Source organism: Lepisosteus platostomus, chromosome 10, assembly GCF_059453375.1.
Source record: "Lepisosteus platostomus isolate fLepPlt1 chromosome 10, fLepPlt1.hap1, whole genome shotgun sequence".
Classification (NCBI taxonomy): Eukaryota; Metazoa; Chordata; class Actinopteri; order Semionotiformes; family Lepisosteidae; genus Lepisosteus; species Lepisosteus platostomus.
Window position 1 is genome coordinate 19,680,077 of NC_142620.1, and position 13,987 is coordinate 19,694,063.

The following is a 13,987-nucleotide window of genomic DNA, read 5'->3' on the forward strand; positions in this document are numbered from 1 at the left end:
CATTCAAGTTACTTGAACCCATGTTTTATCAGTTTTCCATTTAGCAATATGCTTGTGTTAGAAGTCCAACCTGTGAGCGAAAGATCATTTAAAATGCCATAAACACTAATTCAGAAAAGCCAGCTATATTCTAGTTATATATATATAGTTATATATATATATTATATATATTATATATTATATATATACCTGAAGAAGGCTCCACGGCCGAAACGTTGTGTTCTCTTTCTTCTTTTTTTCAGCATGGAATAAACCTATAACTTGTTCTTTATATTCTAGTTATGCTCTAGACATGAATGTATAGTATGACACAGGAAATTGAATACAATATTCGTTTCCTGAAATCACACCTTATTTGTTCACTGGGTACACATAAAAAGAAATGCTGTAAGTCACAGTGACATGTTCCAGCTTTTGCAGAAATGACTGACAAACGAGTGGCTCCTGCCATATAGAGAATATTAACAGAAATGATATGTGCCACGGTTGTAGTCAATATTTGTAGAGCTTCATTAAAGGCATTTCTAACCTGGTGCTTCAAAATCCACTTTTTGAAAACAAAATCCCAATAAATGAAACTGTTTGTGGGCATCTGATTGGCTCACTAGTAAAGATTCTGGGCCCTTTCGAGGTGAAGATGTCTGATCTAAACCAGGCTGTACATTGCAGGTCATTATGGCTGTGCACCACACAGCCAGCACAGTGGACAGCCAGACTTGTCTAGGGTTTCTTCGGTGTGCTGCACAAGGGAGATGTTGGCAGGGCTGCAGTGTGAGCAGTGATAGTTGTACACACCCAACCTCCATTACCCCCTCGCTACGAGCGTACCGTACGTTGCAAACAAGCGCCTGTTTCAGAGGTTATACACATCGCTTTTGTCCCACCAGTGGTAGACCAGGGGTTAAGGACAAGAAGAGAAGGCTCATCTAGCTTGTTTTGTTGCTATTAGCTAATTGATCTGAGGAACTCCTCCAGTTGCTACACTAACAGCCCTTTGCTTGAGGAAGTGCTTCCTGGTGTCGGCTCTAAACACACTTTCTGCCCTCACACATACATCCTCTGATTAGTCTTTCACTGTTGAGTCTGTGGAAATCTGCTGGGCCGATTACTCTGAATACCTGCATCGGATGCCCTTGTAGTTTTGTCCTGATCAAGAATGACAAGGCTCTTGATCAGGTGTTTTAGCTTGTCAGTGAGGGACATTCTTTTAATTTCAGGTCTTTTTGGTCTAACCCCAAAGCAGCAAAATGTAGCAGACAAAACTGTACACCACATTTTCAATAAGGTCTTTTTTGTGCATTGTATGATTTAAATAAAATCCCTTAATATTCTTTAAGCTATAAGTAACTAGGAAATGGGTCTTAGAGTTTAAATAAAGTTTGTGACATTTGGCAGATTAAACACTTCTAGCTTCAAAGCAGAGGGGATGTTTGCTGAGATGTGGTGGTCCCCTGATCAGAAACCATTATAAAGTTCACCTTAGCATATCTAGGTAATTAAGTTGTGGGTTAATGATTGTCAAGGAACAGTCCAGAAACACTACATATCAGACCACATTGAGACCTCAGAGAGACCAGAAAAAGGGGATAAGAAGAGAAGAGAGGAGAGAAAGAGGATCAGATCACAAGAGAGGAGTTGGACCTTGAAGCTTGTGCCAGGCGAGAGCCCCGACTTCTTGATCATCCAAACAAAAGCTGATGGGAGCTAAGTATCTGACCTTGCTGAGGAAAGCTTGCTTTTCTGTTCTTAGGGAACTTGGGTTTCCTGTATAAAAGATACCTTGGTTAAAAATGTCTTTCCTGCTTAGGGTGCATTTTTAGAACAGGGAAAAAGGCTCCCACTTATTTTGTGACATCCAGGGTGCAGAGAGAGCGATTCAGCTGCAGATTGTATTGTATTGAAAAGGCATCTTATCTCTTATTTGGCCTCTGTAGGGTTTAAGAGTTTAATACTAAGTAAAAGTCTGGGGGTTTTCTGGTAAGTAGGATGTTAGGCCTCTGACACACATTGCTTGTACATACTGTAGTGTAAACATAGTAACTTGTGTGTTGTATAGTGTGTAGCATAGTGTTTGGCTTGGGTATATTCACTTACAAGTAGGGGCTTATGAATAAAGTCAAATCTTGACTTTCACAATTTTCATAACCCCCCATTTTAACAATACTCATGATTTATTTTTCCATTATAAACCCTGAATGATACACCAGAAGGCAACAAAGACTATTTTGAAGAAAAGTCCCAGCTTTAAGAGGTATCTATAAACATCCCTCGAACACCTGCAATCAGTATATTCCTTCACTTATTTAATGAGAAGCACTTCCAAAAATAACTTTGAGAATATATTTTAATTGACATGTAAACAAGTCAAAAACAGATTCTAGCTCTACCCAGGACAATTTGCATCCTTATTTACAATTATTTATGGCACAATGCACCTTCCAGTACATTCTATTAATGATTGCTTAATAAATACATTATACCACCTGAACATTTAGTGGTACAAAGTTGTATTATCCTTAATATCTTGCAATGCATCATCTTCATACATAGTAAAAGCTGGTACATGTACAAACTTATACAATAAGTCAAGGAAAAATTAAGTTTCATTCAGATCCTTATAAATGAGGCCCCCCAAGTTTCTTTCCCCAATTATGCCAGCGCTCCAAACATTTATTAGCTATTAAAGTGCTCACTTTGAAATTATATATCCTTCTAAAATGGAATCTGCAGATGGTTGAAACAATTTTTCCCGTTAAAGTCTGATATGTGTCTGCAAACTGTTTAAGACCAGATACAAAAATAAACTACTTATGAAGACCCAGCTTCCCCAGTGTAGTGTAACATAGTCAAAGACTGAGAAAAAATTGTGCCTAAAACTCAATAAATGGGTTTGTATCCATGTCTGCAGCCACACAAAACAAATTTCACTGCATTCAAGTTCATATGATTAATTTTAAACATTTTACTAAGACCTAAAACAATATAGGAACTTATTAAACAGTCTTATAGGAAATTCAGACTTCTGCACAACAATGTGATACCTACACCTTCATTTTTTCTTTTGAAGAAGCTTCAGAAGCAAGCAAAATGTTTTGCAGTAGAAAAAGCAATGAGGCTTTCTGCATAAATACTGCCTATTAGAGAAATCCTGGGAATAAACTTACTGCATAAAAATATTTGGGCACATCGATTCTGTGACACGATAAACCAGTGGTATCTTAAGCCTGGTCCTGAACACACCTACATAAGCAAGTCTAACAGGTCAGCCTTATTTACCAGTTTTGTAAAGACTGAGAACATTGAAGTTACTGATCAATTAAGCAAGGACTTTATTCAATTAAAGAAAAACCAGCCTCTGAGAGATGAAAGTCATCGTTACATACCAAATTACTTAATTTCACCATACGAAATTCCAAGTTTTAACAAAATGAAGATTTTCATGTGTACACAACCTACTGGATTCGATTTAGGATAGCCAGCTCTAGGAAACCCAGAAAAAAACAGGCAGTAACTGTTGGAAAAACATGATGGTTCTTGATAAATACAGTATGTACTAATGAGAAAACATGCAAAAGGAAAAATGGGAGAAGAAGGAAATTATCTTCTGTGACTCATCCCAATTAACCTACAGAGGGTATTTAGCCTACATTTTCAGGATATCATGTGCATAAATCTCTGTTCATCACAGCCACCATAATTCCCACACAAGGTCACTAGTGGATAATGGTCCTCTGGCAGGTAACAAGAATAACATTGCATTAAGGCTTTGACATTGTGATTGTCAGAGCACCTGCCTGCCTTTTCTGTAAATTACAGAAAAAACAGATTTAGAACTTTTAAAAAAGGTTGAAAATAGGAACGGTGCTCTACTTTAAATCATGCTATCATTAATTTCAAAAGAACATTAAATTGGTTAGTATAGGAGAATGCAATCCTTTTTTTATATTGCCTGTAATGTGCACAGCACTATGGTTACAAAATATACAGGAATGGCAGTGAGATCATTATATTTTTAACATTTTGTGACCATTAGGAGGAATATATTTTACACACTAAATCTACAATCTTATACACAGATTTCAGCTCCTAAACAGTAAATGTTTCATATGCATCAGAAATAGTTTTTCCAACCTACATAGAAACCTTTTAAAATGTTAAATTCTGACAGCTAAAGGGAATTACTTTTTTCTAGTTTATATACTTTTCCAGATGCCATTCAATATGAGGGAGAAATATACATATTTACACAGCTTACAATTACTTTTACATATTTTGCATACAGTTCAAACCTATAATTATTGCTTAACCCATATACTTTCCATATTGTAATTCAATTCCTTATAAATCCATAAGAGAATTTTAAATAAGCGTCCTTATAGTTTTAACAGATGCTGTGCCTTATAAATCTACGACTTCCCCTGTGCCAAAACTTAAAATGTGCATGTGACAGAAGGTGAACTTAAAATCTCAAGGGATACAGACTTTTAAGATTTACAAATGTGGGCATATTGTAAACACATTCAAAATGAATCATACTTCAAAGAACTCTGTGTACACATTAGAATTTGTTACAAAAATATACAAACAAACCAATGTTATTTATCTGGTACACAATTTGCAGTTTTAGAGATGAAACTGATGTGCAGTTCCAAATTAAAGAAGTATCTAAGCCCGAATTTGAACATTTAAGTCTACTCATATTTTCTACTTAGTTTAAATTTCAGAGAATGTAGATCCCAATCAAGGAAAAAAAAATAGGTCTGGAAAACAAAAGATAGCTTTGAATGCCTTTCACTTAAATAGTGAAATAGTCTTGTTGCTGTGAATGGGGATGTTATGATTTAGCTGTAGTTCTTTGCAAGAGCACCTTAGAGAATTCGACACTGGTCAAAATTTGGAGCAAACAGATTCTAAATAAAATTAGAGCGTTTAAACCAATTACCCTAATACAGTACTTGAAAAGCAACTCGAGACAGGAAAACCTGTGTTTACTGTGGCTGCTGTGGTGCCTGGCTCTAGATTATAAAGTGCTTTAGTTAGGCGGGACGCCCAGCCCCTCACTGCTTGAGCAGGTCCTTCAGCACAGCTCCAGCACTGGCATCGGCAGACACTGGCACTGGTGTGAAGGTGGGCAAGGAGTCGGAAATGGGCTTCATGAGCAGGTGGCCACCCCCTCCCGCCCCTGTGGCAGCTGAGGTCATCAGGGGCACAGCCGCCGAGCGCGGCGCCAGGAACGGACTGGACTCCGGTCTTTTCGCTCCTCCAGACGCCCCTGGAAAATATTAGGCCTCGCTCTGAATACTAACACTACGACTGGTCAATGAGAGAAAGATGAGGCAACATCTGGAAGAGAATCGCTCAGCTTGTATCCCAAGGTAATAAAGCCATTTTTAGTTAATAAAACAGGGAATACAATCGTGGATATTATTTAAAGCTGCAATAAAACAACTGACTGGTCTTTTACAGACTCACAATTTTTACCACACAATATCATTTTTGGTTTCCTTTATCCCATATGTAGAACCAGCAACACTTTTATACTCCTTATGTGGTAATGAATCTGGCTCTATCATTATGGACTCGAATACCAGCATGGCTCACTCCTCCCCTGAAACACGTGCTGCTAGAACCTTCTGCCAAACCTCTGGCTGCGAGCTCAAGAGCATCTGCAGCAGAGGTAGTGTAGACCAGAGTAATGCCGAGTTTCTGCAGTGTGCTGGGGGGGACTCATGCCCTCCCAGCTTTAACAACCAAGTGCTTCTGCCTGAGGACTGGCATCTGGATTACAGTACTCAGCCTGTGGCATCAGCTCCTGCCTTTACTGGTCAAGACTGGCTAAATTCTATCTTCCTCGTTTTAAATAGGTGATTCAAATTAAAAGACAAAGGCAAACGTCTCTCAGCACTGGGACTGTACTGTGCAGTATACAGGACTTGGGCTCTGCTTGTACACACCTGAGGCAGAGCACCCTGCGCTGCTGTAGGTCTGGCCAGGAGGGTGTGCAGTCAGAGGCTTTACGTCGTACACAGGCAGTCGGAGTGGGGGAGCGGTGGGCCTGGACTCCACCTCCAAAAACTTCACAAACATCTCCGAGAAGGACTGCACAGTCAAACAAAACATGAGGGCAAAATTATGAAATCTTTCAAATATGTTGTTATGAGATGATGGTAAGAAAATAACTAAATCTGCAAGAATGCATTCCTTACGCTGTTCATCTGTGATGAATGGCCAGGTCTTTGTGGAGTGTTGGGGACACTTTGAGCAGTTCGACCCCCCAACCAACTGGATACCCACCCAGTTACACCGTGAGGCTCTTCTAACAAAAGCTGTAGAAACAAAGAATAAGGCAAATGAGGATGCAACAGTTTCTGTAAATAGAATATAAGTTGAGATGGCAGTTCAGGTTTTTAACTATACTGGCATCCCTTGCAGTCAAAGTTGACTATCTTCCAAGATCATCTTATCTGTATGTTCAGAGATTACTTGAGGCCAGTTCTGGAAAACCAGGCGTCTGCTTCAGTTTTGGAATGTTGCTCAGTAGAAAAGACTGCCCTGGGTTGTTGATCTGGACCATGACATGCTGTTTCTGCACATTGTATGGCTCTGAAGTGCTGAGATCCTTGTAGCAGATTCTTCCTCCAACTGAAGGGATCCTGTTGTTTTTTTTTTACTAAGTAGTGGCCGATCCTAATGCTGAAGACCTCACAGATGAGCTGATGGAACTAATTTGGAGGTCGTAAGACACTGAATAACTCCCAAAGAAAAAGACATCTAGAGTGGAGAATTTTAACAGCCTAAAGGAATAAAGGCAATGAAGTGGAACAAGACTGAAAGCAATAAAACAGGCCTTAGGAGAAGTGTAATTGAATTTACCACTCATTCTGAAATCTGTTTTTCTTTAAACTGTTGGGTAATTCTTCTGAATAGTTGGAAACCTTTCCCATTGTTTCTGCCAACATTCATGAATAAGGAAATAGTTTCTTCAAGGACTTTTTTGAGCAGTGGCCTGACTTCACGTATATAACACATGGCAGAGTAAGATTACTTATCCTATCCTTTTGCATGATTTATTGTCTGCTCTGTTAAGACATAATTAAGCACCGGAGTAGTGCCATTTGAGCTTACCAACGTACAATGTCACTACTCATTTTTTTACCATAATGCCAGGATTTAACCATGGTTTAAACATAAAACCATGCCTAGTTTTCTAAACTGCAGGATAACAACTACTCAAACCAAAGTTCAAAGCAGGTATACTATACCAGGTTGCCTCTGAAGTTTTGTTGAAGAAGAAATAAAACATGAAAAAAATCCTCTAATGTTTTGATTCAAAAGGATCATGCTCACTTGTCTTGTGTGCAACAAGATGGATTACCAGTATTTAGAAGAGCCAGGAAAAAAATCATTCAGTTGGCATTGAGCGTTCAAAACTGCACACGCCAAGTGCACACCCCACTCAGCTGCATTGTTAAGAGTTTGGACAAGGTTTTCCTATGTCACTTGAATGTACCTTTTATTTTTCAGAACTGCAGGCTCCCAGGTTTACATTTTTTGACAGGTATCTCCAGTATTGTCAGTGTTTAATGGAGTGCAGCAAAGAGTGCTCAAGCAGTCACCCATGTTCTTCCGGCAGATGCACTGTTAAGAGTACATCTCGCCGACAATCACCTTACAAACCTTACACAGAACTACAGAATTTGTTTTTCCAAAACATTTAAACCTAATGACACACTCGTTTTTTTACAGCCACTGACTGAGGTCTAAAAACACAAGGTGATAAGGCTTCTAATCCTATTAGTTCAATCACATGGTTATGATCAGCGGCAGAATGAAAACCACAGGATCCCACAGGCTCTGGAGGACTTGACCAACAGATTTCCCATTCAACCGTGATGCCAAAGGCTCATTTAAATCACTGGCGTGCACCAAAGCATCGCAGTGTTTTAAATAATGTCACTTCAAAATCAAACGCGTATATCTCCACACGATATCAGAAGTTGCTGATAAAGATACAGTGCCTTGCGAAAGTATTCGGCCCCCTTGAACTTTTCAACCTTTTGCCACATTTCAGGCTTCAAACATAAAGATATAAATTTTTTATTTTATGTGAAGAATCACCAACAAGTGGGACACAATTGTGAAGTGGAACGAAATCTATTGGATTTTTGAAACTTTTTTAACTAATAAAAAAATGAAAAGTGGGGCGTGCAAAATTATTCGGCCCCCTTGCGTTAATACTTTGTAGAGCCACCTTTTGCTGCGATTACAGCTGCAAGTCGCTTGGGGTATGTCTCTATCAGTTTTGCACATCGAGAGACTGAAATTCTTGCCCATTCTTCCTTGCAAAACAGCTCGAGCTCAGTGAGGTTGGATGGAGAGCGTTTGTGAACAGCAGTTTTCAGCTCTTTCCACAGATTCTCGATTGGATTCAGGTCTGGACTTTGACTTGGCCATTCAAACACCTGGATACGTTTATTTGTGAACCATTCCTTTGTAGATTTTGCTGTATGTTTGGGATCATTGTCTTGTTGGAAGATAAATCTCCGTCCCAGTTTCAGGTCTTTTGCAGACTCCAACAGGTTTTCATCCAGAATGGTCCTGTATTTGGCTGCATTCATCTTCCCCTCAATTTTAACCATCTTCCATGTCCCTGCTGAAGAAAAGCAGGCCCAAACCATGATGCTGCCACCACCATGTTTGACAGTGGGGATGGTGTGTTGAGGGTGATGAGCTGTGTTGCTTTTACGCCAAACATATCGTTTTGCATTGTGGCCAAAAAGTTCGATTTTGGTTTCATCTGACCAGAGCACCTTCTTCCACATGTTTGGGGTGTCTCCCAAGTGGCTTGTGGCAAACTTTAGACGAGACTTTTTATGGATATCTTTGAGAAATGGCTTTCTTCTTGCCACTCTTCCATAAAGGCCAGATTTGTGCAGTGTAAGACTGATTGTTGTCCTATGGACAGACTCTCCCACCTCAGCTGTAGTTCTCTGCAGTTCATCCAAAGTGATCATGGGCCTCTTGGCTGCATCTCTGATCAGTCTTCTCCTTGTCTGAGCTGAAAGTTTAGAGGGACGGCCAGGTCTTGGTAGATTTGCAGTGGTCTGATACTCCTTCCATTTCAAGATGATCGCTTGCACAGTGCTCCTTGGGATGTTTGAAGCTTGGGAAATCTTTTTGTATCCAAATCCGGCTTTAAACTTCTCCACAACAGTATTACGGACCTGCCTGGTGTGTTCCTTGGTCTTCATGATGCTCTCTGCGCTTTCAACAGAACCTTGAGACTATCACAGAGCAGGTGCATTTATACAGAGACTTGATTACACACAGGTGGATTCTATTTATCACCATCAGTCATTTAGGACAACATTGGATCATTCAGAGATCCTCGCTGAACTTCTGTAGTGAGTTTGCTGCACTGAAAGTAAAGGGGCCGAATAATTTTGCACGCCCCACTTTTCATTTTTTTATTAGTTAAAAAAGTTTCAAAAATCCAATAGATTTCGTTCCACTTCACAATTGTGTCCCACTTATTGGTGATTCTTCACATAAAATAAACAATTTATATCTTTATGTTTGAAGCCTGAAATGTGGCAAAAGGTTGAAAAGTTCAAGGGGGCCGAATACTTTCGCAAGGCACTGTATGTGTCACGCTTTTGAACCTGCTCATTAGTGCGTGATGTAGCTGGTTCGTGGTGACCAGTTGTACTAGATCTCTGCATAACTCTGCAAAGGATTTAGATTTGAACTCGGAGTGATTCACTGCAGCAGGACCATGTCTTACCCGTTAAAGTCTTAAAATACAGAGTGGGACTTTACAACAGACACCAATATTTAAACATATACACCTTGTAATTTTGCATATAAAGATCATCAGGCTGCAGCATCAGCAGTATGTGCGTGATTTTAATTAGCAATTAATACAGGTATACCATATTAAAGGCTATTTAAAAGTTCAGCCCTTTAATAACTGTTGTGGTAATTACGACCAGTGTTGACCAGTTCCACTGTTACATTCTAATGTGAATGAATGAATTCCTTTAGGAACAGCATGGACTTGAACTGCTAAATGTTTTGGTAATCACGATGAGAAAGGCTACAAATAAGAGGAAGCCATCTGACCGATATATAAAAGCTATTCACATTGCATTCTCTCTCCCAGATAGATCAAAGCATTACATTTTGACTACAATGTGTAAGCAGTATCTTTGGATAATTCAAATACACTGCTTATACCTAATAACATTCTTTTAAAATGAACCACTCTTATAGCAGAAATATTAGAATAACAGAAATAATATTATTTTTATGTCATCAGCAGCCAGATTTCAGAAAGACATTATTTGTAGTAAACAGGTTAAGAACAGTAGGTTCCTGGCCACTCCATACCTTGTCCATCTCATCTTTCTTGAGCCCCAGCACACTTCCCATTAGCCGCAGGGCTTCGTGCCGCTTGTTCTTCGGAGTGTGGAGGTGCCCGACAAACAAGTTCCTCATCAAAACCCTGGAAAGACGAAGGAGGCTCAGGTTACCCGACGGGCACAGTGGTCACGTTTTATAGATGTTTTATTGAGCCCATTTTAATGGGCACTATTACCAACGTAACCTCACACTGCAACATTACAAAAGCTTCACTGGTAAGAAGATTAGCTGAATCTGCACTTCACTGTACATATTTGAAGAGACTAAAAAGGCAGATTTACAGAACCTTTTGTACTCTTATGTGATTACTTTTTAAGCTAGCCTGAGAAAAGTTTTGACGGTAACTACAGTGCTGGCTTCATTAAATGGTAACTGGTTGGGTTATTTTAATCAAAGAGACTTTATTTTCGTAATCGGTAATTGTCAAACAGCTGGGGTGACACCTGCAACGCTCGGGTCAGTGCGGTGGAGCAGTGCGGTGGCTCTGTGGCAAAGGATCTGTCCCTGTGGCTGGAAGGTTGCCAGTTCATATCCTGCGGCTGGCAGAGCAAGGCCCCTAACCCCAACTTCCCCAGGGGCGCCGTATAAATGGCTGACCTTGTACTCTGACCCCAAGCTTCTCTCCCTCTCTGTGTGTCTCATGGAGAGCAAGTTGGGGTATGCAAAAAGAAAAATAACTAATATAAGAAATTGTATATGTCCAATAAAGTGATCTTATCTCACACCAGGAAGAACCTGCCGACTCGTGCACTGTAAACCCCATGCACCGCTCACCACAGTACCTAAAGCAGACCTAGCACTTACTGGAGGACTGAGGTCTCTCACCAAAAGCACTGCACATTTACATGCACTAGGCAAGCCAATGGAGTTACTCTGGCACAGTTAGCCAGCGAGACCATGGCAGACTCAGGCTTGCACAGCCCCTGGGGTGCTCAGTTGTGAATCGTGCACTGCTGCTCTGAGAACCTGACATAGCCCCGACTACAAATTGTGTTTGGATAACAGTGCTCAACCTGTGCTTTTTTTTTTTAAACAAGCACCTATTAAGCCTTAATATTATACTATTTGGATCGGTTTATTTTTAGTCTTAAATTCAGAACTTACTTGTCTACTTTTCCTTCGGTGCTGTTCAGGAGGTTCATGAGCTTATTCTGAGCCTCTTCCAGCATCTCTTGTCTGAGTGCCACTAGAAAACACAGCACAGTTCTCAAGCCTTGTTTTAGACATTCACAGTATCTGAAATTCCATACAATTGAAAGATTAATAACGCGTCTTCTGAAGCTGACATTTTTTTCACAAACCTTTGCCAAAAAAAGCAAAGCTCTGGAACCGAGAGCAGTATTCCAGACATGTACCACTCAATTAGTTAACTATTTAAGGCAAATTGCAAAAAAGGGCAGCATTTCTTATTTTGATTTTAACATCTAATATAGTATAAGACCATAAGAACTGTCTGGGAATTTAACTGTGATGTAATCTAGTAGGAAGCTGTGTTTGTCTGAAGTTGAAACTATCGTGTGACTGAACAAGACAAATGGGGCAGGACAACTCGGGGTTCGCCAGTTTGTTAGGAGCAGAAAGTGAATTATGGCTGCTGTCAGCTGTATTAAACACGCTGTCAGATTGTCTTGTTCATGAGATTTGTTATTCTGTGCTCACAGAGCTATTACTTTTTACATTTGGGAAAATGAGTAAATTATAAAATTAATGGCAGTTTCTGGGAACAATCCTCAGAAAGCAGCACAGCAGATACTATACTTTTGACAACGGAAAACTGTTCAAAACAAAATCTGCCTTCATAATAAGACAAACTATATATATAAATGCATAAAGCAAACCAACTACTGTTCAGATTGTTATTCTTTTAGTATCCTTTATATGAGCTTATCCTGACACGTATAATTCTAAACAGGTTCACGGGTGCAGAGAAAGCAAAATCCCAAATCATTTTTTCAGGATGCCACTTTTGAGGCTGACAGAGATCTTCAGATTCTTATTGAAGACTAAGGGTGTATAATCTTTTTCAAAGTTTCAACTACCTAACACTTACTTTTTCAAACTATTTTTAACAAACACATACACTGAAACAGGCATATGTTTGGTGGGGAGCTGAGGAACATATTTTCAGGGATTACAAATGCTGAAATCCATACAATGAATCTGTATTTAGATTATCAAGATGTTCAGAGTCCTGCTGATTCAGTATAGTGTTACAATTAAATCCACGCTAATATCTGGTAATCGATCTTGTCAAATGTAGCCAATTCTGATTTAATGAAAGACAAAAAAGGTGGATTAAGCATACTTAGCATTGACACTACATAGACATCAAATAGAAAGACTTCATGAAGAATGGATGCTCCCTTAAATGTCTTGCATCTAAGACAGCAGTTTGTGAGAGAAGCCAGTATATCAGCCGCAACAACACAGCTGGGCAGCTTATTCAGACTCCCACAACCCTCAGGGTAAAGAAGTGCCTCCTTTTCTCCGTTTTAAATACATGAAGTTTCCACGTGCGCCCTCTGGTTCATGTTTCACTTTTCATTCTGAAGAATTTCACTGGGTTGGCTTTGTCCATGCCCCTGAGGAGTCTAATGGAATTAAGTTTCTTATTTGCTCTTTAAAAAAAAGATAAGGGTCTTTTTTCCCCATCAAGCCAAGAAGCAAAACAAAGCCTAACCTTGTTTTTGTAGTTCTTCAATCTGCTCCTCTTTCAGGTCGAGCTGATCTGTCAGTCTTGAAGCTGACTCGAGGGCTGCATTGGCTTCATCGAGATTAATCTGGGTGGAAAGGAAATGGCCAAAATCCCAGAACAGTCCTATTATTTTAAGACCCCCACATCAGCTATAAAAACATTTTTCAACAACAAAACTGTTTCACAAAGCAGAACTGATAGAAAGGCAAGTGATTTGTCTGGGCTTAGTTACAGTCGTTTTGCCAAATTAACTCTAACAGAAAGGTTAGGGGGGAAAAAAATGACAAAAGATACTGTGTTTAAGTGGGAGAAAAGTTACCAGGGCTGCAGAAACCATTCTAATCCCATACCTGCATGGCAGCCAGTCTGTCTTCCAGCTTTTCTGCCTTCCTCTTCCATTCTGCCCTTTCCTTTTTGTACTTCTCTAGCTCTGCTGAATACATGGCCTTCTCCTCTGGAAAACGAATACAGGTTCACTAATACATTACTGCTATAAACTGTATGGTCTAGGAATGAGAAAGACACCATTCTTAAATATCAGGCTTAAACATATGAAAGTGTCAGATTACACAACACAGTACATCAATTTTTGTGTGTAATCAGTTATTCCAGCAAAGATGATAAAAGTTTTATCCAAATAAAGCATACATAAAAAAAAAGATATTACACAGACTGTGGCATGTTTATCTGTGGAAATTCACTTCTAATAAGGACTTTAGTGTAATGCACTTAAGTAGAACTAAACATGAATCATAGATCAGCAATGCATATAAGCAGCATTTGGAGGATTTATTTAAAGCTCACAACCCCTTAAAGACTCTGAGTCCGCACAAAGAGAATATCAGTCTCTTTGATAAGTAACACAATATT

The 13,987-nt window shown here is 39.5% G+C and overlaps 1 protein-coding gene across 1 annotated transcript in view; it reads right to left on the reverse strand.

Moving 5' to 3' along the window:
- Positions 1-2,326: 2,326 nt before the first annotated feature.
- trip11 (thyroid hormone receptor interactor 11) overlaps positions 2,327-13,987 on the reverse strand; it is a 28,327-nt gene continuing 16,666 nt past the window's right edge. Inside the window, exons 15-21 of the mRNA XM_088648660.1 lie at positions 13,468-13,571; positions 13,103-13,202; positions 11,527-11,608; positions 10,390-10,504; positions 6,207-6,326; positions 5,955-6,099; positions 2,327-5,272 (exon numbers count right to left, since the gene is read on the reverse strand). Coding sequence (XP_088504786.1) covers positions 5,058-5,272; positions 5,955-6,099; positions 6,207-6,326; positions 10,390-10,504; positions 11,527-11,608; positions 13,103-13,202; positions 13,468-13,571 — 881 coding nt within the window. The 3' untranslated portion in view covers positions 2,327-5,057. The remainder of the gene's footprint in view (positions 5,273-5,954; positions 6,100-6,206; positions 6,327-10,389; positions 10,505-11,526; positions 11,609-13,102; positions 13,203-13,467; positions 13,572-13,987) is intronic.